This window comes from Mobula birostris, chromosome 28 (assembly GCF_030028105.1).
Source record: "Mobula birostris isolate sMobBir1 chromosome 28, sMobBir1.hap1, whole genome shotgun sequence".
Lineage (NCBI taxonomy): Eukaryota > Metazoa > Chordata > Chondrichthyes > Myliobatiformes > Myliobatidae > Mobula > Mobula birostris.
This window is the reverse complement of record NC_092397.1, coordinates 12,241,483-12,265,867: the sequence shown is the minus strand read 5'-3', so window position 1 is coordinate 12,265,867 and position 24,385 is coordinate 12,241,483. Positions and strand designations below refer to the sequence as shown.

At 48.8% G+C, this 24,385-nt stretch overlaps 1 protein-coding gene across 1 annotated transcript; it reads left to right on the top strand.

Moving 5' to 3' along the window:
• Positions 1-23,852, top strand: LOC140188928 (solute carrier family 35 member F3-like). The gene is made up of 7 exons (XM_072245579.1): positions 1-43; positions 1,331-1,625; positions 6,089-6,308; positions 13,730-13,855; positions 17,996-18,188; positions 19,916-20,005; positions 23,587-23,852. Exons 1-7 carry the CDS (start codon positions 1-3, stop codon positions 23,850-23,852), a joined length of 1,233 nt encoding a protein of 410 aa, XP_072101680.1.
• Positions 23,853-24,385: the final 533 nt, after the last annotated feature.

Below are 24,385 nucleotides of genomic sequence, written 5' to 3'. Positions count from 1 at the left end.
ATGGGCGCCTTGGTCGGCATGGAGAAGATGGGCCGAAGAGCCTGTATTCGTTCTGTGTGCGACTCTGTGACTCCTGGTTGATTTGTTCCCCCGTGGCACGGTGGGGGCCACGGCACAGGAGCGCAAATGGCCGCAGAGGGTTGTAAACTCAGCCGGCTCCATCACGGTCACGATAGCCTCCCCAGAATCTAGGACACATTCAAGAGGCGATGCCTCACCAAGGCCGCATCAGTCATTAATAACACCCCCCCCCCACCCATCCCCATTACTCAAGCCATGTCCTCTACTCATTCCTACCAGCAGGGAGCCTGACGACACACACTCAATGCAGCAGGAAAAACTTCCCGACATCAGAATCGTGAACGAACAATGAACCGACCGTGAATATTGTCTCACTCACTTAGCACTGCTCACTTAATTTAAGATATTGAGGGGCATTGATCGTGTGGATAGCCAGGGGCTTTTCCCCAGGGCCGAAATGGCTAACTCGAGGGGCATAGTTTTCAGCTGCTTGAAAGCTGGTACAATGGGGATGTCGGGGATAAGTTCTTCACACAGAGAGTGGCGAGTGTGTGGAATGGGTTGCCGGCGACGGTGCTGGAGGGGGGTACAATTGGATAGTTTAAGTGGAGCTTAGAAAAATAGAGGACTATGCGCTGGGGAAATTCTAGGCCGTTTCCAGAATTACGTGGTGGGCAGAACATTGTAGGCCGACGGGCCTGTAGCGTCTATACTTCGTTAGGAGTCTGAAGAGAATTGGTATGACGATAAATAGACTCAAAAACTTCTATAGATGTACCGTGGAGAGCATTCTGACAGGCTGCATCACTGTCTGGTATGGGGGGGCTACTGCACAGGACCAAAAGAAGCTGCAAAGGGTTGTAAATTTAGTCGACTCCATCTGGGATACTAGCCTACAAAGTACCCAGGACATCTTCAGGGAGCGGTGTCTCAGTAAGTCAGTGTCCATTATTAAGGACCCCCATCACCCAGGCCATGCCCTTTTCTCACTGTTACCATCAGGGAGGAGGTACAGGAGCCTGAAGGCACTCACTCAGCGATTCAGGAACAGCTTCTTCCCCTCTGCCATCCGATTTCTGAATGGACATTGAACCCGTGAAAACACTACCTCACTTTTTAAATATTTATTATTTCTGTTTTTGCACGATTTTTAATCTATTCAATATACGTGTACTCTAATGTATTTATTTATTATTTTCTTTTCTTCTGTATTATGTATTGCATTGAACTGCTGCTGCTAAGTTAACAAATTTCACGACATATACCGGTGACAATAAACCCGATTCTGAATCTTTCTGCCCGTTGGAAGGTAGCGAGCGGACAGCGGATGCGCCAGAGAGGAGATCGGCCGCAGAGGAACCGCGGGGCAGCAAGGGAGCGCTGGACGTTCTGGGGAGGGTGGCGCGGGCTTCGGCGCTGGCAGCCTGCTTGGCGGGCTGCTGGGCCGGGGTGACCCAGATGGGGAAGGCCGTGCAGGGCGGCCTCGAGGCCCCCTTCTTTGTGGCCTGCCACGCCGCCAGCTGGAACCTCCTGCTCTTCCCTGCCTACTGCGCCGGCCGCCTGCTCGCCTCGTGTCACTGGAGGAAGCCGCTGGCGGAGCTCAGGTGAGGGCGGCGGCTGGAGGGGGGAGGAGGCTGGGTTCGCGGAAGGGCGGGGGGCAGAATAGGGGGCAGAGAGAAGCAGAGGTTGGTAGGGTTAGGGGTTACAGAGAGATTGGAGGTTATGGTGGGGTCAGCGGTTACAGTGAGTCAGGAACATGGCGGGGTTGGGAGGGTTATAGAAACATAGAAAATAGGTGCAGGAGTAGGCCATTCGGCCCTTCGAACCTGCACCGCCAATCAGTATGATCATGGCTGATCATCCAACTCAGAACCCTGTACCAGCCTTCCCTCCATACCCGCTGATCCCTTTAGCCACAAGGGCCATATCTAACTCCCTCTTAAATATAGCCAATGAACTGGCCTCAACTGTTTCCTGTGGCAGAGAATTCCACAGATTCACCACTCTCTGTGTGAAGAAGTTTTTTCCTAATCTCTGTCCTAAAAGGCTTCCCCTTTATCCTCAAACTGTGACCCCTCGTTCTGGACTTCCCCAACATCGGGAACAATCTTCCTGCATCTAGCCTGTCCAATCCCTTTAGGATTTTATACGTTTCAATAAGATCTACCCCTCAATCTTCTAAATTCCAACGAGTATAAGCCTAGCCGATCCAGTCTTTCATCATATGAAAGTCCTGCCATCCCAGGAATCAATCTGATGATCACTAATCTGCACAGATTGTGGTCTTCCTGTTAGGAAGTCGAGGATCCAACTAGGCAGAGGAAGATACAGAGCAGCACACATCAAAGTTGCTGGTGAACACAGCAGGCCAGGCAGCATATCTAGGAAGAGGTACAGTCGACAGTGGTACAGAAGCCCAGGTTCTGTAACTTCTCAATCAGGATTGTGGGGATGATGGCATTAAATGCTGAGCTATAGTCAATGAACAGCATCCTGACACAGGTGTTTGTGTTGTCCAGGTGGTCTAAAGCCGTGAGATTGTGGCGATAGGCAAATTGCAATGGGTCCAGGTCCTCGCAGAGGAAGGAGTTCAGTCTAGTCATGACCAACTTCTCAAAGCATTATGATAGGGTCAGGGGTTGCGGTTAGTTCAGGAACATGGTGGGGTCAGGCCAAAATACAAAAGAAAACTGAGGGGCAGAGGGACTTGGGAGTCCTTGTGCAGGATTCCCTAAAGGTCAATTTACAGTTTGAGTCTGTGGTAAGGAAGGCAAATGCAATGTTAGCATTCATTTCAAGAGGACGAGGATATAAAAACAAGGATCTAACGTTGAAACTTTATAAAGCACTGGTGAGGCCTCACTTGGGGTATTGTGAGCAGTTGTAGGCCCCTTATCTTAGAAAGGATGTGCTGACACTGGAGAGGGTTCAAACAAGGTCACACAAGGTTCACAAAAATGATTCCAGGTTTGAATGGCTTGTCATATGAAGAACTTCTGAGCTTTGGGCCTGTACTCACTGGAATTCAGAAGAATAAGAGGTGACCTCATTGAAACCTATCAAATGGTGAAAGGCCACGATAGAGTGGATGCGGAGAGGATACTTTCTACGGTGGGAGAGTCTAAGACCAGAGGACACAGAGAGGGGTGTCCTTTTAAAACGGAGATGAGGAGGAATTTCTTTTTTTTTTTTAAATTAAGTGCAATTGTGAACAATAGCCAGATCAGAAATGCTGATCAAGTCATGAGAGAACTCTGATAGGCCAATCAGATGGTTCACTGCTGCTCAGCGATAGAACACAAAAAAAAAATCATATGTACAATTAAGAAACATTAAAAAATAGTAGAAATACTGGAGTCATGATGATCACGATGAAGTCTGCTGGAGAGAGACATTTATACACATGCTGTCCTCCATAATTCAAAGAGATTGAAGGATAAGGTTGCAGGGTGACAAAACGTGGCAGGGGCACTTGCAGCTTAATCAGTGATTGGCGAGTCTTTGGAATTCATTGCCACAGGCGGCTGTGGAGGCCAAGTCATTGGATACATTTAAGGTAGAGGTTGCTTCTGACTGGTCAGGGCATGAAGGGATATGGGGAGAAGGCAGGAGATTGGGGACTGAGAGGGAAATTGGATCAGCTTTGATGAAATGGTGGAGCAGATTCGATGGGCCAAAAGGCCTAATTCTGCTCCTATATCTTATGGACTTATGGTTACAGTGGAGTCAGTTGTTATGGTGGAATCCAGGTGTCATGGTGAGGTCATGGGTTAGGGTGGTGTCAGATGTCATGGCAGGGTCAGATGTTAAGGTTGGGTCGGGGTTGTGATGAGATCAGGTGTCATAGTAGGACACAGATAATGGTGCAGACAGGGGTTCTGATGAGGTCAGGTGTCATGGTGGGGTCAGATGTTAAGGTTGGGGCAGGGGTTATGATGCGGACAGGGGTTATGATGATATCAGGTGTCATGGTGGGGACACAGATAATGGTGCGGACAGGGGTTTTGATGAGGTCAGGTGTCATGTTGGGGTCAGGGGTTATGGTGTGGACAGGGGTTATGATGAGGTCAGGTGTCATGGCGGGGTCAGGGGTAATGGTGCGGGCAGGGGTTTTGATGAGGTCAGATGTCATGGTGGGGACACAGATAATGGTGCGGACAGGGGTTTTGATGAGATCAGGTGTCATGTTGGGGTCAGGAGTTATGGTGCGGACAGGGGTTTTGATGAGGTCAGATGTCATGGTGGGGACACAGATAATGGTGCGGACAGGGCTTTGATGAGGTCAGGTATCATGTTGGGGTCAGGGGTTATGGTGTGGACAGGGGTTATGATGAGGTCAGGTATCATGGCGGGGTCAGGAACTTGGTGATCTCTTTGAGCTGTGTGCCCACGCTCCAGTAAAATCTGCCTACCTCAGCTTGTTTCGTTCCCGCACCCCGCCGGAGAGACGTTTAATTTCATTCCCGAAATCCTCTTACAGCAATCTGACTGGACAGTAATCGCATTACATGTAAACCCGGATTAGAAACGGGGACGACGGTAAATCCATCAACATCTCTGGCGCACTTACACAGCCTGACTGCGTACAACAGGTGTACGTGGGGGAAGGGGTGGGGGTAAGGTTGGGAATCGCGCCCCACAGATCCCCAGGTAATCGAGGTCTTCAAACTGCACGGGCAAAGGCCCAAAGTGCGAATGAACGCACTGGCGCGAATCACCGGTCCCGACCAGTGAGCATGGGCGCTCGGTGTTACAATTCAGTCCCAATGGTCAGCTCATCACCGCGGACTGGCTGCTGGCAGATTGCCCGGACGATTACGGATGCTATCAGTCATGATCGGATGGGGTAGCAGACTCAATGGGCTGAATGGCTTAATTCTCCTCCTACTGTGCAGAGACACTAATACAAAATTTTGGTTTTACTTATTTTACTTAAATTTAAAGAGTATTGTAATAAATCTTTCACTGAACACACGGAGCAGGGAACTGAGGCCACAGGCGAGTTTTAGTGGAGTTTGGAGATCCCTCTGAGTTTCAGGAAACAAGGATTCTGGTGAGCTTCAGGGAGCGGGATCCCGGTGAGTTTCAGGGAACAACATCCCGGTGAGTTTAAGGAAACAGGAATCCCGGCGAGTTTCGGGAAACAGGGATCCCAGCGAGTTTCAGGGAACCACCCCTGGTGAGTTTCAGAGAACGGGATCCCGGTGAGTTTCGGGAAACAGGCATTCTGGTGAGTTTCATGGAAAAAAAATCCCAGTGAGCTTCGGTAAACGGAATTCCGGCGAGCTTCAGGAAACTGGATTTCGGGAGCTTCAGGGAACGGAATCCCGGTGAGATTCAGGGAACAGGATCCCGGTGAGCTTCAGGTAACTGGATTTCGGGAGTTTCAGGGAACGGGATCCCGGTGAGTTTCAGGGAACGGAATCCCGGTGAGTGTCAGGCACAGGATCCCGGTGAGCTTCAGGAAACTGGATTTCGGGAGTTTCAGGGAAGGAGATCCCGGTGAGTTTCGGGGAACGGGATCCCGGTGAGATTTGGGGAAGGAGATCCCGGTGAGCTTCAGGAAACTGGATTTCGGGAGTTTCGGGGAAGGGGATCCCGGTGAAATTCAGAGAACGGGATACCGGTGAGCTTCAGGTAACTGAATTTCGAGAGTTTTAGGGAACTGGATTCCAGAAGTCTCAGGGAACGGGATCCCAGTGAGCTTCAGGAAACTGGATCTCGGAAGTTTCAGGGAACGGGAGTCCTAGGAATTGTCCAAGAAGTTTGAGGGAAAAACGCCAGTCGCTGAGCCGTAGGGAATATGCGTATAGTCCGTCAGCTGATGTTTGTACTGTCACTGTCCGCGCTGTGGGCTTAAGCCATGGTTAAGTTAAGGGCACCAGGTTTCATTCCCCTGAAGAGATTAATGAACAAGAAGGAATTGCAGACAAGCCAAGATTTCACCGTGGCCCGTTGCCGAGACTGGCTTCTAATTCCCGCAATATTTAGCGGCGAAAAGCCGACGGCTGTGGTCGTCCGGTTGTAACTCGCTAAGTGACATCGTCTCCCGGCCTATCGTCCACAGGGCTTGCACCCGTCTACTGAGCGAGGGGGGCCTCTCCGTCAGGGGCCTCCTGACCAAGACCGCTCCCTTCTGCGTCCTCTGGACGGCCACCACCTACCTGTACTCGCTGGCCCTGCGGAACATCAGCACCACCGAGGCGTCCGCTCTCTTCTGCTGCAACAAGGCCTTCGTCTTTCTCCTCTCCTGGATCGTACTTAAGGACAGGTTTATGGGGGTCCGGGTAAGTGTGGGAGAATTAGAAACCCAATCACATTTATGATTGCTAACTTGAGCACCCGGCGGCCGTTTTATTCGATAGCTCTCGTACCTAATAAAATGGCTACTGAGTGTATGTTCGTGATCTTCTGCTGTTGTGGCCCGTCCTCTTCAATCTTCGACGTGTTGTGTGTTCAGAGATGCTCTTCCGCACACTACTGTTGTAACGGGTGGTTATTTGAGTTAGTCATAGTCATACTTTATTGATCCCGAGAGAAATTGGCTTTCGTTGCACCATACATAATTAACTAGTAATAAAACCATAAATAGTTAAATAGTAATATGTAAATTATGCCAGGAAATAAGTCCAGGACCAGCCTATTGGCTCAAGGTATCTGACCCTCCAAGGGAGGAGTTGTAAAGTTTGATGGCCACAGGCAGGAATGACTTCCTATGACGCTCTGTGTTGTGTCTCGGAGGAATGAGTCTCTGGCTGAATGTACTCCTGTGCCCACCCAGTACATTATGTAGTGCATGGGAGACATTGTCCAAGATGGCATGCAACTTGGACAGCATCCTCTTTTCAGACACCACCGTCAGAGAGTCCAGTTCCACCCCCACAACATCACTGGCCTTACGAATGAGTTTGTTGATTCTGTTGGTGTCTGCTACCCGCAGCCTGCTGCCCCAGCACACAACAGCAAACATGATAGCACTGGCCACCACAGACTCGTAGAACATCCTCAGCATCGTCCGACCTGTCATCTTGAAACCGTCTGGCCGTTCTCCTCTGACCTCTCTCATTAAAAAGCTGTTTTCGCCCACAGAACTGCCACTCATCGGATTTTTTTTTTTGCTTTGTTTTTCGCACCATTCTCTGTAAACTCTAGAAGCTTTTTGCATGAAAATCCCAGGAGATCAGCGGTTTCTGCGATACACAAACCACCCCGTCTGGCACCAACAAAGTCACTTCAATCACATTTCCTCCCCATTTCTATTGTTTGGTCCCGAACAGCAACTGAACCTCTTGACCGTGTCTGCATACTTTTATCGCTGCCACACGATTGGCTGATTAGATATCAACGAGCAGGCGTACAGGTGTACCCAATAAAGTGGCCGCTGGCGTAAAGCATAAACACAGGAGATTCTGCAGATGCTGGAAATCCAGAGCAACACGGAGAAAATGCCGGAGGAACTCAGCAGGTCAGGCAGCAGCTGTGGAGAGGAATGAACGGTCGCCGTTTTGGGCCGAGACTCGTCATCAGGACTGGAAAGGAAAAGGGGACAGGAGTCAGAGTAGGAATAATGAGAAACTTGTTTTCCAGCAGCAGTGCGGAGAAAAGACACGAAATTCCGGATGAAGGCTCTCGGCCCGAAATGCCATCGTTTATTCCTCTCCATAGATGAGGGACGTGACAAATCCCTGGTTTGCAGAGGTATTTATGTCTCAGCTCCAAAACGCGAAACATGTGCCCACAACAGAAACTGGGGAAAACCAGAAATCCCGGAACAAGGAGCCATGGACCGGACCGTGATCTGGAACACGGACTTCACGGACCGGACTATGACAGTGTGTGTGTGTGTGTGTGTGTGTGTGTGTGTGTGTGTGTGTGTGTGTTGCTCTTGATTTCCAGCATCTGCAGAATCTCCTGTGTGTGTATATAATTAATATAATCAGAATCAGGTTTAATATCACCGGCATATGTCGTGAAATTTGTTGTTATGATGAGCCAGAAGTACAATGCATAATAATAAAAACTGAGAACTATAGTGAATATATAGTTATGGTTCTGGATCCCACAACCCGCCTGGGTCATAGGGGTGCTACTTAATATATTTTATACGTATATGAGATAGTTAAAAGAAATATATAGTGCAAAACAGAAATAAAAAAGTGGTGAGGTAGCGTTCATGGTTTCAATGTCCATTCAGAAATCGGACGGCAGAGGGGAAGAAGCTGTTCCTGAATCGCTGAGTGTGTGTCTTCAAGCTCCTGTACCTCCTCCCTGATGGTAGCAATGAGAAGAGGGCATGTCCTGGGTGATGGGGGTCCTTAACGATGGACGCCGCCTTCTTCAGGCACCGCTCCTTGAAGATGTCCTGGATACTACGGAGGCTGGTGCCCCTGATGGAGCTGACTAGTTTACAACTCCCTGCAGCTTCTTTGGATTCTGTGCAGTATTCTCCCCCTCCCGACCAGACGGTGACACAGCCAGTGAGAACTCTCTCCACAGAGCACCTGTAGAGTGACTTTCGTGACAAACCAAATCTCCTCAAATTCCCAATGAAATACAGCCACTGTCGTGCCTTCTTTGTAGTTGCACCGACATGCTGGGCCCAGCTTAGATCCTCGGAGGTATAAATTACAAAAATCAATGAACATTGCGAAGAAAAAAGCAATAACTAGTGTGCCTGGGTTCATAATCCATTTAGAAATCTGATGGCGGAGGGGAAGAAGCTATTCCTGAACTGTTGAGTGTGGGTTTTCAGGATTCTGCACTCTGCCCCCACTCAGCCGCAGAGTGGCTCAAATATTCCCATGCACATAACCTTTGTTGCCGCATGGCTAGAATTGGATGCAGCTAGAAAAACTTCCCGCCTCGTGAAAGTTTTTTTTATTGTGTTGATTTCCATTATCCTTACTTACTTATTGAACCCTGATTAATAGCTTTAACTTTAAAGCTAACCTTTAAAGGCCTTTGCTGTAAAGTGATTGTACTAGTTGTGACACGACCGATCCCACGCACCTACTCATTCTGTGGCTCACGCCTACATTGCCCAGAGGTACGGAAGACCATAAGACATAGGAGCAGAATTAGGCCATTCAGCCCATTGAGTCTGTTCCACCATTCCATCATGCTGATCCCGGATCCCACTCACCCCCCATACCCCTGCCTTCTCGCCGTACCCTCTGATGCCCTGACCGATCAGGAAACTATCAACTTCCGCCTTAAATATACCCACGGACTTGGCCTCCACCGCAGTCTGTGGCAGAGCATCCCACAGATTCACTACTCTCTGGCTAAAAAAGTTCCTCCTTACTTCTGTTTAACAAATTTCCCTCGGGATCAATAAAGTATTACTATGACTAAGACTGTGACTGTTGTAAAGGGTTGCCCCTCAATTTTGAGGCTGTGCCCTCTAGTTCTGGATACGCCCACCATAGGAAACATTCTCTCCACATCCACCCTATCTAGTCCTTTCAACGTTCAGTAGATTCCCCCACCCCATTCTTCTAAATTCCAGTGAGTATAGGCCCAAAGGTGCCAAATGTTCCTCATATGTTAACCCCTTCATTCCTGGAATCATCCTCGTGAACCTCCTCTGGACTCTGTCCAGTGACAGCACATCCTTTCTGAGATGTGGGCCCCAAAACTGTTGACCATACTCCAAGTATGGCCTGACTAGTGTCTTATAAAGCCTCAGCATTATCCCCTTAAAATAAATGTCAACATTGCATTTTCCTTCTTTACCACAGACTCAACCTGTAAATTAACCTTCTGGGAGACTTGCATGAGGATTCCTAAGTCCCTTGCACCTCTGATAGAACATAGAGATCTACAGCACATTACAGGCCCTTCAGGCCACAATGTTGTGCCGAACATGTAACCTAGTCTAGAAACTGCCTTGAATTTCACTACCACCTTCTATTTTTCTAAGCTCCATGTAAGAGTCTCTTAAAAGATTCTATTGTGTCCGCTTCCACCACCATCGCTGGCAGTGCATCCCACACACCCACTACTCTCTGTGCGAAAAACTTACCCCTGACATCCCCCCGGTACCTATTTCCAAGCACAAAACTATGCCTCTTCCTGTTAGCCATTTCAGGCCCTAGGAAAAAACCTCTAGCTATCCACATGATCAATGTCTCTCATCATCTTATACACCTCTATAAGGTCACCGCTCATCCCTCTGTTGCTCCAAGGAGAACAGGCCAAGTTCACTCAACCTATTCTCATAAGGCACGCTCTCCAATCCAGGCAACATCCTTGAAAATCTCCTCTGCACTCTCTCTATAGCATCCACGTCCTTCCTGTAGTGAGATGACCAGAACTGAACACAGCACTCCAAGTGGGGTCTGTAACATTACCTCGCAGTTCTTGAGCTCAATCCTACGGCTGATGAAGGCCAACACACCATACGACTTCTTAACAACACTGTCAACCTGTGCAGCAGCTTTGAGAGTCCTATAGACACAGACCCCAAGACCTCTCTGATCCACAACACTGCCAAGAGTCTTACTATTGATATTATATTCTGTCTTCAAATTGGACCTTCCAAAATGAACCACTTCACTCTTATCTGGGTTGAAGTCAATCTGCCACTTCTCAGCCTGGTTCTGTATCCTATCGATGTCCCACTGTAACCTCTGACAACCCAACAGATTATCCACAACACCCCCAACCTTTGTGTCATCAGCAAACTTACTAACCCACTCTTCTACTTCTTCATCCAGGTCATTTATAAAAATCACAAAGAGGAGGGGTCCCAGAACAAATCCCTGCGGAACACCACTGGTCCCCAACCTCCATGCAAAATACAAACCATCTACAACCACCCTTTTCCTTCTGTGGTCAAGCCAATTCGAGATCCACAAAGCAAGGTCTCTTTGGATCCCATGCCTCCTTACTTTCTGAATGAGTCTGGCATGGGGAACCTTATCAAATGCCTTACTGAAATCCATGTACACTACATCCACTGCTCTACCTTCATCAATGTGTTTTGTTACTTCCTCAAAGAATTAAATCAGGCCCGTAAGGCACGACCTGCCCTTTGACAAAGCCATGCTGACGATCCCCAATCAGATTATGTCTCTCCAAATGCTCATAAATCCTGCCTCTCGGGATCTTCTCCAACAACTTGCCCATCACTGAAGTCAGACTCACTGGTGTATAATTTCCTGGGTTATCCCTACTCCCTTTCTTGAACAAGGGAACAGCATTTGCTACCCACCAATCATCCGGTACTTCTCCCGTCCCTGTTGATGACGCAAAGATCATCACAAGCTCAGCAATCTGATATTTGAACGTTCTCCCCATTTAAATAATAGTCCGCAATATTGTTCCTTTTACCAAAATGCATTATTATACATGTCCCAACACTGTATTCCATCTGCCACTTTCCCCCCATTCTTCCAGTTTGTGTAAGTCCAGTTGCAATCGCATTGCTTCCTCAGCACTACCTACCCCTCCACCTATCTTCGTATCATCCGCAAACTTTACCACAAACCTATCAATTCCACTATCTAAATCATGGACAAACGATGTGAAAAGCAGCGGTCCCAATACTGACCCCTGAGGAACACCACTAGTCACTGGCAGCCAACCAGAAAAGGCCATTTTTATTCCCACTCGCTGCCTCCTGCCTGTCAGCCATTCCGCTATCCTGGCCAGTATCTTTCCTGTAACGCCACAGGATTTTATCTTGTTAAGCAGCCGCAACAGTAAACTTTCTGGAGGTTAAGATTCCTGTCTACAGTGGAGTTTGTCACCTCCTGGAGCGTGGCGCTGAATGAACACATCGACTGATGGGAAACCCGTTTCCCGGGCAGGTAACAATGAGGAAATCCGGGGGTAGTGGCTGAACACAGGAGAGATCTCAGGTTACAGAGGAGCTTGATTTGTCACACGTCCGTCAGAACATCGAAACGTACCTTTGGCCTTTGGTAATGTTGCAGCTCTACAAAACCCTGGTTAGACCGCACTTGGAGTAGTGTTCAGTTCTGGTCGCCTCATTATAGGAAGAACGTGAAAACTTTAGAGAGGGCGCAGAGGATTTCAAAGTTCAGAGCACATTTATTATCTAAGTATGTAAATGTAACCGGGTGACCATTGGATCTTATTCAGTATCATTAAAAGTGTACTTAGGCATCCATCCGGGTAATGCTAGAATACTTGTCTGTGCCTTTAAGGGAGACGGTGATGTCATTGCGCACGCGCGGGATGGTGGGGAGACCCTTTTGCTTTCTGCTGTAGACGTGGTAAAGTGTTGGAATCTGGTCTCTCCCAGAGTGTGCTGGGCATGCTGAGGAAAGATTTCCACGAGTGAGGCGTGGCTTATACCAGGTTCCTCATCATGCAAGTAGAATTGCCACCACCGTATTAGTCCTGGTATTTTTTATACTGCGTACACAACTCTGTCCATACACAAGTGTGTGAATCGGAAGTTAAACTGAGATTGTAACGGCAAGGACTGGTTGTAAATTCGTTCGTTTTGTTTCGCGACCCTCTTCTGGCACTTAAACATCGAAAACCGATAAAGGAATTAAAACCCGGAAAGGTCTTTGTTGTTCTGAGTGTGTACTTTTCCCCAGGCCGCATATACATTATACAACCTGGAGATTCGCCTTCTTACAGGCAGCCAGAAAAGAGAGAAACCTCAAAAGAACCTGTTAAAAAAAAAGACCGTCAATGGGCGGAGAGCGAGGAAAGAACAACACAAATAAGCAAACAGCTCAGAGATGAACTTCTACGAGAGACGCAGAGCCAGGCATCACTGCCACGGCCTCAGTTCGTCGCAGGGCCGAGCAAACAACCTGGATTAGAGAGCATGTTTCGTGAGGAGCGATTGAGCCCAATAGGCTTTTCTCTTTGAGCAAAGGAGGATGAGAGGTGGTTTAATAGGGAAGATAACAGATCAATTGGCCAGCCAGAGACTTTACGCAGGTTGGAAATGGCTAACACCAAGAGGCTTAGTTTTAAGGTGATTGGAGGAAAGTATGGGGGGAGGGTGTCAAAGGTAAGTTCTTAACACAGGGGTAGTGGTAGAGACAGATACATTAAGGACATTCAGGGACTTAGGTACATGGACGATAGAAATGCGGGAGGGAAGGATTAGATTGACTTTAGAGTGAGATTAAACAGTTGGCACAATATCAAGGACTGAAAAGTCTGCATTGTGCTGTAATGCTCTATCTTCTAAATGCGTCGTTTGTATCAAAACAAATCAGCGAGGATTGTGCTGAGTAGCCCGCAACTGTCGGAACGCTTCCGGTGCGAAAATAGCATACCTACAACCCACTCTAATCTGTACGCCTTTGGAGTGTGGGAGGAAACCAGAGCACCCGGAGGAAACTCACGCGGTCAAGGGAAGAACGTACAAACTCCTCACAGACAGTGGCGGGAATTGAACCCCAATTGGTGATTGTTGGTGCTGTAATGCGTTGCCCTAACTGTTACACCACTGTGTTGCCCCAAGGGGGTAAGGGGGGAGGTAGTGTTGGAGAGGCTCAAAGATAGCATGGTGTAAGTGGACCGCTCCCTTCCCCGAGGCGAAGGAATATTTTATAGCGTTTACGGGGACGGTGGGGGGGGGGGGAAGGGAAGAGGCTGGGGAAATGAGCCCCCATGGAATGTTGGCCCCAGCGGACCGAAGGGCCTTAGAGGCCAAGGCAGGACCGCAAGCTCTCTCTGTAACCTCACCCTCCGCTCCTTCTGACCTGTGCAGATCGTGGCCGCCATCCTCTCCGTCACCGGCATTGTGCTCATCGCTTACGCCGACGGCTTCCGCCGCAACTCCATCGTGGGTGTGGCCTCTGTCGTGGGCTCCGCCTCCACCTCCGCCTTGTACAAGGTAAGATCCCATAGACCCGATCCGGGGGGTGGGGGGTGGCACCTCGCGAGAGCTCCTGTCACACAACAAAAGTGACAGGGCAACTCCACGGCCAATGAGGGTCTTGGGTCGCAGACCTTTACAGGAACAGGCCCTTCGGCCCACTTTGCCTGTGCTGAGAATGCTGTCCAATTGAACTAAATCACTTTTCCCTCTGCGTGATCTATATTCCTCAGCTCCGCGTATATCTCCGTGTCTCTCTGCCAGCTTCTCCTCCAAGCGGACCACGACCTTGTCGTAGGGTTTGGAGGCTCGCGTGCCTCAATGACCCGGAGAGCTGTGCTGGCTGGTGTCAGCGATTTGTGCTCTGGCTCTTGGTAGGGTCACCCATGCCAATCAGGGTCAAAGGTCAGAGTTCAGAGTAAGAGCAGTCCACCGGTCTTCCAGGTTTGCGGGGGGGGGGGGGGGGTGCTCAGCTCAGGGCTAACAACCCTGACTGCTTACAGAAACAGCAATGAAGAATCCTTCTACATCTAATGGCCAGAGAGGGATGGAGGACCTTCATTGCTGCCCTAAATGCCAGCGGTGTAAGAGGAAGTAAGTCCATACATACCAACTTCTAGAACAGTACAGTACAGGAATAGGCCCCTTGGCCCACAATACAGTACCAAGCTAACTAAACTAGTAATTAAATGCCTAACTAACTCACTGCCGCTTACACACATCTGTATTCCCACGTTCTCTGCGCATTCAAGTGCCTGTCTTCAGCACCCCAATCGTATCGGCCTCCGCCACCACCCCAGCTAGTCCGTTCCATGCATCGACCACTCGCTGTCAAAAATAACTTGCCCCGCACACTCCTGCTTTGAACTTTTACCCTCTCACCTTAAACGCACGCTCCCAGTGTCAGACATCTCGGCCCCGGGGAAAGCGATCCCAGCTGTTGACTCAACACTCACAACACGCTGGAGGAACTCAGCAGGCCGGGCAGCATCCGTGGAAACGATCAGTCGACGTTTCGGGCCGGAACCCTTTGTCAGGACTGTAGGGGGAAGGGGCAGAGGCCCTATAAAGAAGGTGGGGGGAGGGTGAGAAGGAGAAGGCTGGTAGGTTCCAGGTGAAAAACCAGTAAGGGGAAAGATAAAGGGGTGGGGGAGGGGAAGCAGGGAGGGGATAGGCAGGAAAGGTGAAGAAGGAATAGGGGAAAACACAATGGGTAGTAGAAGGAGGTAGAAGGCAGCTGGGGGAGGGGGCAGAGTGAAATAGGGATAGGGGAAGGGAGGAGGAAGGAATTACCGGAAGTTGGAGAATTCTATGTTCATACCAAGGGGCTGGAGATTACCTAGACGGTATATGAGGTGTTGCTCCTCCAACCTGAGTTTAGCCTCATCATGGCAGTACAGGAGGCCACGTACGGACATACCCGAATGGGAATGGGAAGCAGAGTTGAAGTATGACCGGCTGTTGACCCGACCTGTGTCTGCTCCCCGTTACGCTGCTGCCGCTGAGGGCAGCAATGGAGGTCCCCCATCTCTGGCGGTGCTCAGGGCTTCCTTCATCCTGTCAATGGCTTCCTCTCGGCTTTCACTCCTGTCAGGAATACCATCTCACACGGATGTAGAAGGATTCTTCACTGCTGTTTCTCTAACAGTTTTGTTTGACCAGTCAGGGTTGTTAGCCCTGAGCTGAACCCCCAAACTGATGGGCTACTCTTAGTCTGGCCTCTACCCTTTCACATAAGAACATAAGAAATAGGAGCAGGAGTCGGCCATCTGGCCCGTCGAGCCTGCCCTGCCATTCAATAAGATCATGGCTGATCTGACCATGGACTCGTCTCCACCTACCTGCCTTTTCCCCATAACCCTTAATTCCCCTTCTGTGCAAAAATCTATCCAACCTTGTCTTAAATATATTTACTGAGGTAGTCTCCACTGCTTCATTGGGCAGAGAATTCCAAAGATTCGCCACCCTCTGGGAAAAGCAGTTCCTCCTCATCTCCGTCCTAAATCTTGAGGCTATGTCCCCTAGTTCTAGTCTCACCTACCAGTAGAAACAATTTTCCTGCCTCTATCTTATCTATCCCTTTCATAATGTTGTATGTTTCTATAAGATCTCCCCTCATTCTTCGGAATTCCAGTCAGTACAGTCCCAGGCGACTCAATCTCTCCTCATAGTCTAACCCCCTCATCTCTGGAATCAATCTTGATCTGTTTGACTAAGAGACAAAGCACAAAGCCCTGACTCCAGCCAACAGAGCTCTCCGAATCATTGAGGCACGCAAGCCTCCAAACCCAACAACAAGGATGTAGTCCTTTTGCAATCTTATAAATCTCTATCAGATCTCCCTTCAGACTCTGCTGCTCCAGATAAAACACCCCAAGTTTGACCCACCTCTCCTTGTAGCACCTACTGCTTGAATCCAGAGAACATCCTGGTGAACCTCTCCAAAGGCTCCACCTGGTCCCTGTAACAAGAGGCGTGGTTGAGCTTTTCTCTTTGGAGTGAAGGAGGATAAGAGGTGACTTGATAGAGGTGTAGACTGAGAGCGTAGCTTTTTACCAGGGCAGAAAAGGTGAGGGGACATAACTTTAAGGTCCTCCGAGAGGAACACAACCTTATTGTTGGGTTTGGAGGCTTTTGGACCTCAATGACTTGAAGAGCTGTGTTGGCTGGGGTCAGGGCTTTGTGCTTTGGCGCTTGGTAGGGTCACCCATGCCAAACAAGTCAAAGGGTGGAGGCCAGACTAAAAGTGGCCCACCAGTCCTCCAGGTTCGGGGCTAAAAACCCTGACTGGTCAAACAAAACTGTTACAGAAACAGCAACGAAGAATCCTTTAATATCTGTATGAAACTGCATGGACAGACAGAGTCGGAGGAACTTCATTGTCGCCCTGAGCTCTAGCGGCATTATGGACAGTAAGTCATAACTTTCAGGTGCTTGGAGCAAAATTAGGGGAGATGTCAGAGGTACACAGAGTGTGATACATTAGGGACATTTAAGAGAATCTTAGATAGGCACATGGATGATAGAAAAATGGAGGGCTATGAGGAAGGGAAGGGTGAGATTAATCTTGGAGTAGGTTAAAGGGTCAGCACAACATTGTGGGCCGAAGGGCCTGTTCTGTGCTGCACTGTTCTACATCCTATGTTCTAGCAAGATGTGCAGAATCAAATGCAATTGAATATAATCGCAGAATGGCATTGTTAATCTTAGAGGTGCTTGAGCTGTTTTCCTTCCTAAGCACATACTTATTGGCCTGCACGTCGCCCGTCCTGGGTTCCTTTGGACATCGGTATACCAGATCACGTTAGCATTCATTTTGAGATGAGCAGGATGTAAAAGCAAGGACGTAGAATGCAGAGGCTTCATGAAGCATTGGCCAGAAGCCATTCGAATCATTGCGAGCAGTGAGAAAGGATGTGCTGGTGTTGGAGAGGGCCCAGCGCAAGTTCGCAAGAATGACCCTGGGAATGAAAGGGTTAACATTTGACCTCTGCCCTCTGATGCCTAAATGGACATTGAACCCATGGACACCACCTCACTTTTTAGATATATATTATTTCCGTTTTTTGCACGATGCTTAATCTCTCCAATATACGTATACTGTAATTGATTGATTGAATTATTTATTATTTTTTTCTTCCATTTTGCATTGAACTGCTGCTGCCAATTTAACAAATTTCGCGTAACATGCCAGTGATAATAAATCTGGTTCTGATTTGAGGAGCGTTTGATGGCTCTGGGCCTGTGCCCACTGGAGTTTTGAAGAATGGCAGGGTGGTAGCAGGAAATCCCATCGAAGCTTATCGAACATTGAAAGGCCGAGATAGAACGGGCGTGGAGAAGTTGTTTTCCTTAGTGGGGGAGTTGAGGGCCAGAGGGCACAGCCTCAGGATACAACAGCGTCCCTTTAGAACAGAGATGAGGATAAAATTTCTTTTGCCAGAGGGTGGTGAATCTTTGGAATTCACAGCCACAGACAGCTGTAGAGGCTGAGTCATTGGGTGTATTTAAAGTGGTGGTTCTCGATTGGTAAGGGTATGGGCAGAGAGCAGGGTTGAGAGGGGTAATAAATCATGATCAAATTATTCTGCTCCTCTGTCTCCTGGTCACATGATCTTGTTGCTAACGCCCTGTACCTTACCTCTCCTTGGTCCACAGATCCTGTTTCAGCTCCTGCTCGGCCCTGCAAGGTTTGGCGAAGTTATGTTCTTCCTCAGTTCAGTGGGCGTCTTCAGCCTCCTCTTCCTGACCTGGGTCTCGGTCGGCCTCCACTTCGCCGGGGTGGAGCCCTGGCCACCTGCCAGTCTCGTGCCCTGGGGTCGTCTGTGCGGGCTGGCCGGTCTCCTCCTCGGTGAGTGCGTGACTTCCCCTGGGTCAGCGCAGGTCCATCTAGCCGTCTGGGGGGTGGTAAACAGAAGAACGCCTTTGTGTTTGTGTAGCTGGTGTAAGGACCCCTGGGCTCCCCACTGCCCAAGGCCACGTGATGTCGGATAAGACCATCAGATGCAGGAGCTGTATAGGCTATTTGGCCCATCGAGTCTGTTCGCACCATTCAATTGCAGCCATTTTTTCAACTCCATTCTCCTGCCTTCTCCCTGTAATACCAATGTTTGTCGTAAATATACCCAATGATTTGGCCTCCACCAGCTCTGTGCAAAGCCTCTGCCGTGGATGGCACCAAACCCGGATGCAAGGGAGGAGGGTTGGGCGTGGTGCTAGCAACCCCATCCTGTAAAAGTCCAGTGCTGCAGAAACACCAACAGACGCTCTGAAGACTTCATTCCCTGGGTGAGGAAGGATACACCGAGAAGATAGGCTATGCGTGGAGATAACGTGAAAGACTGGCCTGGGACGGAGGACCCTGGCAAGCTACTGTTGGTTACCCACACCCAGGTAGAGGTGATGGGCCAAGAAGTATCTCAGTGCGAACAGATTCCGTAAGACCATGGGACATAGGAACAGGATTAGGCCATTTGGCCCATCGAGTCTGTTCCACCATTTATTCTCCCTGTCAACCCCATTCTCCTGCCTTCTTGCCATGACTTTGACAGCCCCTCCCCTTTACAAATGAAGGACCCATCAATCTCTGCCCAGTAATTTGTCCTCCACCAAATTTATGGCAATGGATTCCACAGATTCAGTTGACCTTATTGTCAGTGATGATGGGGCATAGCACCAGGAACAGCGCTAAATTTGGCAAGTTACTCAGAGGCTAAGCCGATTGATGTAGGAAATCCAGAGGCGGGTAGGGTCACTCGGGCACTTATGAAATGCTTGGTGGAAAAGTAGACGGAGTTTCACTCTGTGTGTGACCCTTGGAGTGTGTGATGGGATGGTGTAGAGGGAGCTTCACTTGGTGTCTGACCCCGGGAGTGTGTGATGGGACGGTGTAGAGGGAGCTTCACTTGGTGTCTGACCCCGGGAGTGTGTGACGGGACAGTGTGGAGGGAGATTCACTCTGTGTCCGACCCCGGGAGTGTGTGATGGGACGGTGTAGAGGGAGCTTCACTCGGTGTCTGACCCCAGGAGTGTGTGATGGGACAGTGTGGAGGGAGCTTCACTCTGTGTCTGACCCCGGGAGTGTGTGATGGGACGGTGTAGAGGGAGCTTCACTCTGTTTCTGACCCCGGGAGTGTGTGATGAGACGGTGTGGAGGGAGCTTCACCCTGTATCTGACCCCGGGAGTGTGTGATGGAATGGTGTAGAGGGAGCTTCACTCTGTGTCTGACCCCGGGAGTGTGTGATGGGACAGTGTGAAGTAAATTGACTATGTATCTGACCTGTGCTGTGCCTGCCATAGGGAACGTGCAATAGTAAAATGTAGGGGGAGCTTTACTCTGTACTTAAACTTGGTGTTTCTGCCATGGGTACGTAGGACAGGGTGGCGTTGAGGAACTGACTGTCCAATGCATACAATATGTGTGTTGGGTGAATTTGATCAGATGGTGTAGACCGGGGGCGGGGGAGGAGGGACCTTTTTTAGCCGTGGGGTCCGTGAACCCCACGTTGGGAATCCCATGCATAGAGAATGTTAGGTCACTCCTGTAATGAGCTGATCCAGGCTTCTTTCTCTTGCAGTGTTCCACATTCTCATCAACTGCGGAGCTGCCGTGACCTCGCCCAGCCTCGTGTCGCTGGGGGTCTTCCTGAGTGTACCTCTAAACACTGGTAAGGAACGTCGAGTGAGGTGCTGAATATGAACTGGAGTCCTCAGTCGCATCTGGGTGAGAGAGGAGGGAAACGTGAAAGGGGGAGGGGGGGTTGGAATGAAGCCGGGTTTCTGCTCCTGATAAATGTCCAATTCAAAGTCAGAGTAAAAGTATTATCAAAGTGTGTATTTACTATCCTGATATCCATTTTCTGATAGACATCATCATTAGGTGCCCTGTCATTTGACCTGATTGTTCTACAGAAATGTTTTGCCATCGCTGTCTTCTGGGCAGTGTCTTCACAAGCCATTACCGATACTCTTCAGAGACTGTCTGCCTGGGGTCAGCGGTTGCATAACCATGACTTGTGATCTGCACTGGCTGCTCAGACAACCTGCTCCCATGGGGTTCACCTGACCCTGATCAGTGAGGGGTGGGCTACACCTTGCCCAAGGGTGACCTACAGGCTAGCTGAGATAAGGAACACCTTACACCTCCATTGGTAGAGACGTATCTCTGCCCTGCCACGATAGAATCAATGAAAAACTACACACAAACAATCCATGTGCGAAAGAAGACTATTTGTTCAAATACAAAAAAAAATCGAAAGAAAGCTAGATATATCAATAAATAAAACTGAGAACATGAGTTGTAGAGTCGTGCAAACATGGTGGTGGAATCAGTTCAGAGTTGAGGTGAGTGAAGTTATCCACACTGGTTCAGGAGCCTGATGCTTTAGGGTAATAACAGTTCCTGAACCTGGAGGCGAGGTTCATCACGCTCCCGTAGTTCCTTCCTGATGGCAGCAGCGAGAAGAGAGCACGGCCTGGATGGTGGGGGGAGAAGGGGTCCTCGATGATGGACGCTGCTTTCTTGTGGCAGTGCTCCTTGTAGACCTGCCCGGTGGTGGGGAGAGCTTTGCTTGTAATGGATTACAGTGGTCACTGAGTTACATTGGTGGGGGGGGGGGTACTTTGGTCAGCCTGAAACCTGTTGGCTTGCCAGCACACCGAGACACCTAAAGAGAGAAGCTGCCAACCGGATATTCTGAGCTGCTGAGGGAGGCTCTGACGTTTGGTGCAGCCACCACAAGGGCTCAGTGGAGGGAGGGTCACAGTGTGGGGTTCTTCCCCTATTGGGCAGGGAGGGCCTGGGTTAGTAGTAGTTTTATCACTCCAGGGGGCCACATGAGCAGCAACAGCCCTATTGGTTTAAGAAACGTAACTGAACAATATTTAATGCATTGTCTATGCCTGTAAGAATGAAAAGGCACTGCAGTTTATTATAGTAAATAATTATTTCATTAAAATAAAAGTTACTTTTGAATAAAAAAGGAGAAATTACTATTTTCTATTCGCCCCTCGCCGCACCAGGCGGCAAACTTGCCATTTCTTTAGCATTTTGTCCGTTTACTTTTGAAACAAGACCAAGTTGCTAGCTCAACGCTCAACCCAGCACGGATGGAAAGCGTGCAAGGAGCTGGCTGATTTGAACCCAGGTCCGCTCGCCTCGAAGTCCGGAGCTGATGCCAGCCCCTGTCTATAATACGTCAGACCAAATGATCTGCATCACTGCAAAAGTCTGGTTATTGAAACAGCCAACGGAGCCATCTATAGAGCCTAAATGCATGGCAGAGTGCAGTCAACAGTCTACAAACTACTTCTTAGGAGCCTCCATAAGTATCAAGGATAACTCAAAAATAACACTGGACAACAAGTTTTTTTGGAAGAGTTCCTTCCTCAGAATTTTGTTTTCTTGATGATAGAGCGCTTGAAGCTGAGCATAAATATCATTTCAGACTACTTGTATCACATAGGAATTTGGAGAAACAAGAAGTTAACTTTTATTGAATATAATGCATTTAATTGCATGACGGTGCCAGCGCTTTGCAATAGTTCAACTAAGCTATAAACGTTTTGTTAATGATTTTCATTTGTACTGCGTCTGGGGCTTCTCACTTAAGTGTCTAACAATAATCAGCCAGCATTGATGGATTCCAGTTGCCGATACCGTTTCTCCATGACCGCAACGTCCTGGTGAAACCTTTCACCGTGCTCGTCACTGACAGTGCCAAGATTCACAGGGAAGAGGTCTAAATGGGAATGCAGAAAGTGAATCTTTAGTGACATGTTGCACTTCATGGTTTTGTATGCTTAAAGCATGTTGTCAACCAGCTGCACATAGTTTGGTGCTCTGTAGTTGCCAAAAAAATTACCAACAACATCCTTGAATACCTTCTATGCGATTTTCTCCTGACCCTCTAGTAGTTCTTCGAATTGTCTGTCATTGATGACCTGTTTGATTTGTGGACCAACAAAAGCACCTTCCTTAATTCAAGTCAGAATAGTTGATGCCAAGATTATGTATTGAAATAACAAATAAAATTATTTTTTAAAAAAAGGACGAGATTGTGAAATTTAATGATCAGCAGTCCAAAATCCAAAAATATTCAGGAGGTGAAAATCTTTATTGTCCATTGTAAGCGAAAGGGATCTGTTCAACAATGTGATGAATGGAAGACAGCTCCAAGCTGCAAGCACAGGCCATCCGTCTCCAGGTTACACCTGTGTTCTGTTGCTATCATCTGTTCAGGTCCCATAATTTGCAAGTTAAAAATGCATCCGCAAACCAGGTTCCCACCCGTCAGAAGATTCCTGTAATCCTTCAGCAGCTGTGAAATCAATCCTACCGGTTTCCCACTCGGCGTATCTATCTGTTAAATTGTGTGTTTGTAATGGGGAGGACTGGAACCCTGGATAAAGTCAGTTCTTACTCACAGCAAGCATGACTGACAGAAAAAAGAATAGATTATTAGCTTTATTTGTCACATGTACATCGAAGCATGCAATGCAATACCTCGTTTGTCTCACAGACCAACACACTCCGAGGATGTGCTGGGGGCAGCCCACAAATGTCACCGCGCCTCCGGCGCCAACATAGCATGTCCACAATTTACTAACCGTAACCGGTACGTCTTTGGACTGTGGGAGGAAACCAGAGAACTCGGAGGAGACCCACACGGTCATGGGGAGAATGTGCAAGCTCCTTACAGCCAGCGATGGGAACGGAATCCTGATTGCTGGCGCAGTAAATCATCCTGCGAACTGCTATGCCAACACGCCACCCCAAATAACCAATTCTCTATCCTGGGAGGGACCCTACACAGAGTCTATGAACCAGTTAAGTTGTCACCTTCCACAATATTCCCTCAGAATCAGAATTAGCTTTAAAATCACTGGCTTATGTTGTGAAATTTGTTGCTCTGTGATGCAGTAAAATGCAATACGTTAAAAAAACTATAAATTACAATAAGAAATATATATGTATTGCGCAAAAAAAAAGTGCTCATGAGTTCATTGTCCATTCAGAAATCTGATGGCAGGAGAGAAACTGTTCCTAAAACACTGAGTGTCTGCTTTCAGGCTTCTGTACCTGCTCTCTGATGAGAATAGGGCATATGATGGATGCCACCTTTCGGAGGCATCGCCTTCTGAGGATATCCTCGATGGTGGGGAGGCTAGTGCCCATGAGGAGCTGAGTTTTGCAGCCCTCTGCAGCGTTTCCCAATCCTGACTGAGTCTGTCGCTTTTTCCTCCGCAGCCGCCGATGTGTATCACGGCACGGACTGGGGACCTGGGCAGGTGCGACTCTCCGCCTTGTTCGTCCTCTGCCTTGCCTTCCTGTTGCTGCTGCTTCCAGGGGAGTGGGACACCGTAGCCCTGGGGCTCCTCACCAGGCTGAGGGGCCGAATGGCCAAGGAGGATCCAGGCCCTGAGAACTCAGAGGGCAACTTGCAGGCCGGCGGCTGGCCCGCTACCATACCTGGTCCCAGGTGCTCAGAGATGAAGGATGCCCCAAGCACGTAAGATCATCTGGTTCCTTAACAATGGGTCTTCTGGCTCCTCCAAAAAATTTAGTGCTGTACCATCAATGTTTGAGCGGATAAATTCTCCAAGTTACACAAAGCTAAAAGGGTTAATAAGATCATAGGAGCAGAATGAGAACATTCAGCCCATCTACTCTGCTATCTCATCATGGCTGACTATTATCCCTCTCAACCCCTTTCTCCTGCCTTTTCTATTGATACCCTCGCTAATTAGGAACCTATCAGCCTCTGCTTTAAATGTACCCAGTGATATGGCCTTCACAGCTGTCTGTGACAATGATGCCATGGACATACAGCACTGAAACAGGCCCTTCATCCCATCTAGTCCATGCCTAGTCCCAACAACCACAGCCCTCCATTCCACTCTCATCCATGTACTTACCCAAACTTACCTTAAACGTTGAAATCGGACCCCCATCCACTGGCAGCTCGTTCCACACTCTCACCACCGATTGAAGAGGTCCCCTCATAAACAGTTCACCTTTGACCCTTAACCCATGACCTCTAGTTTTA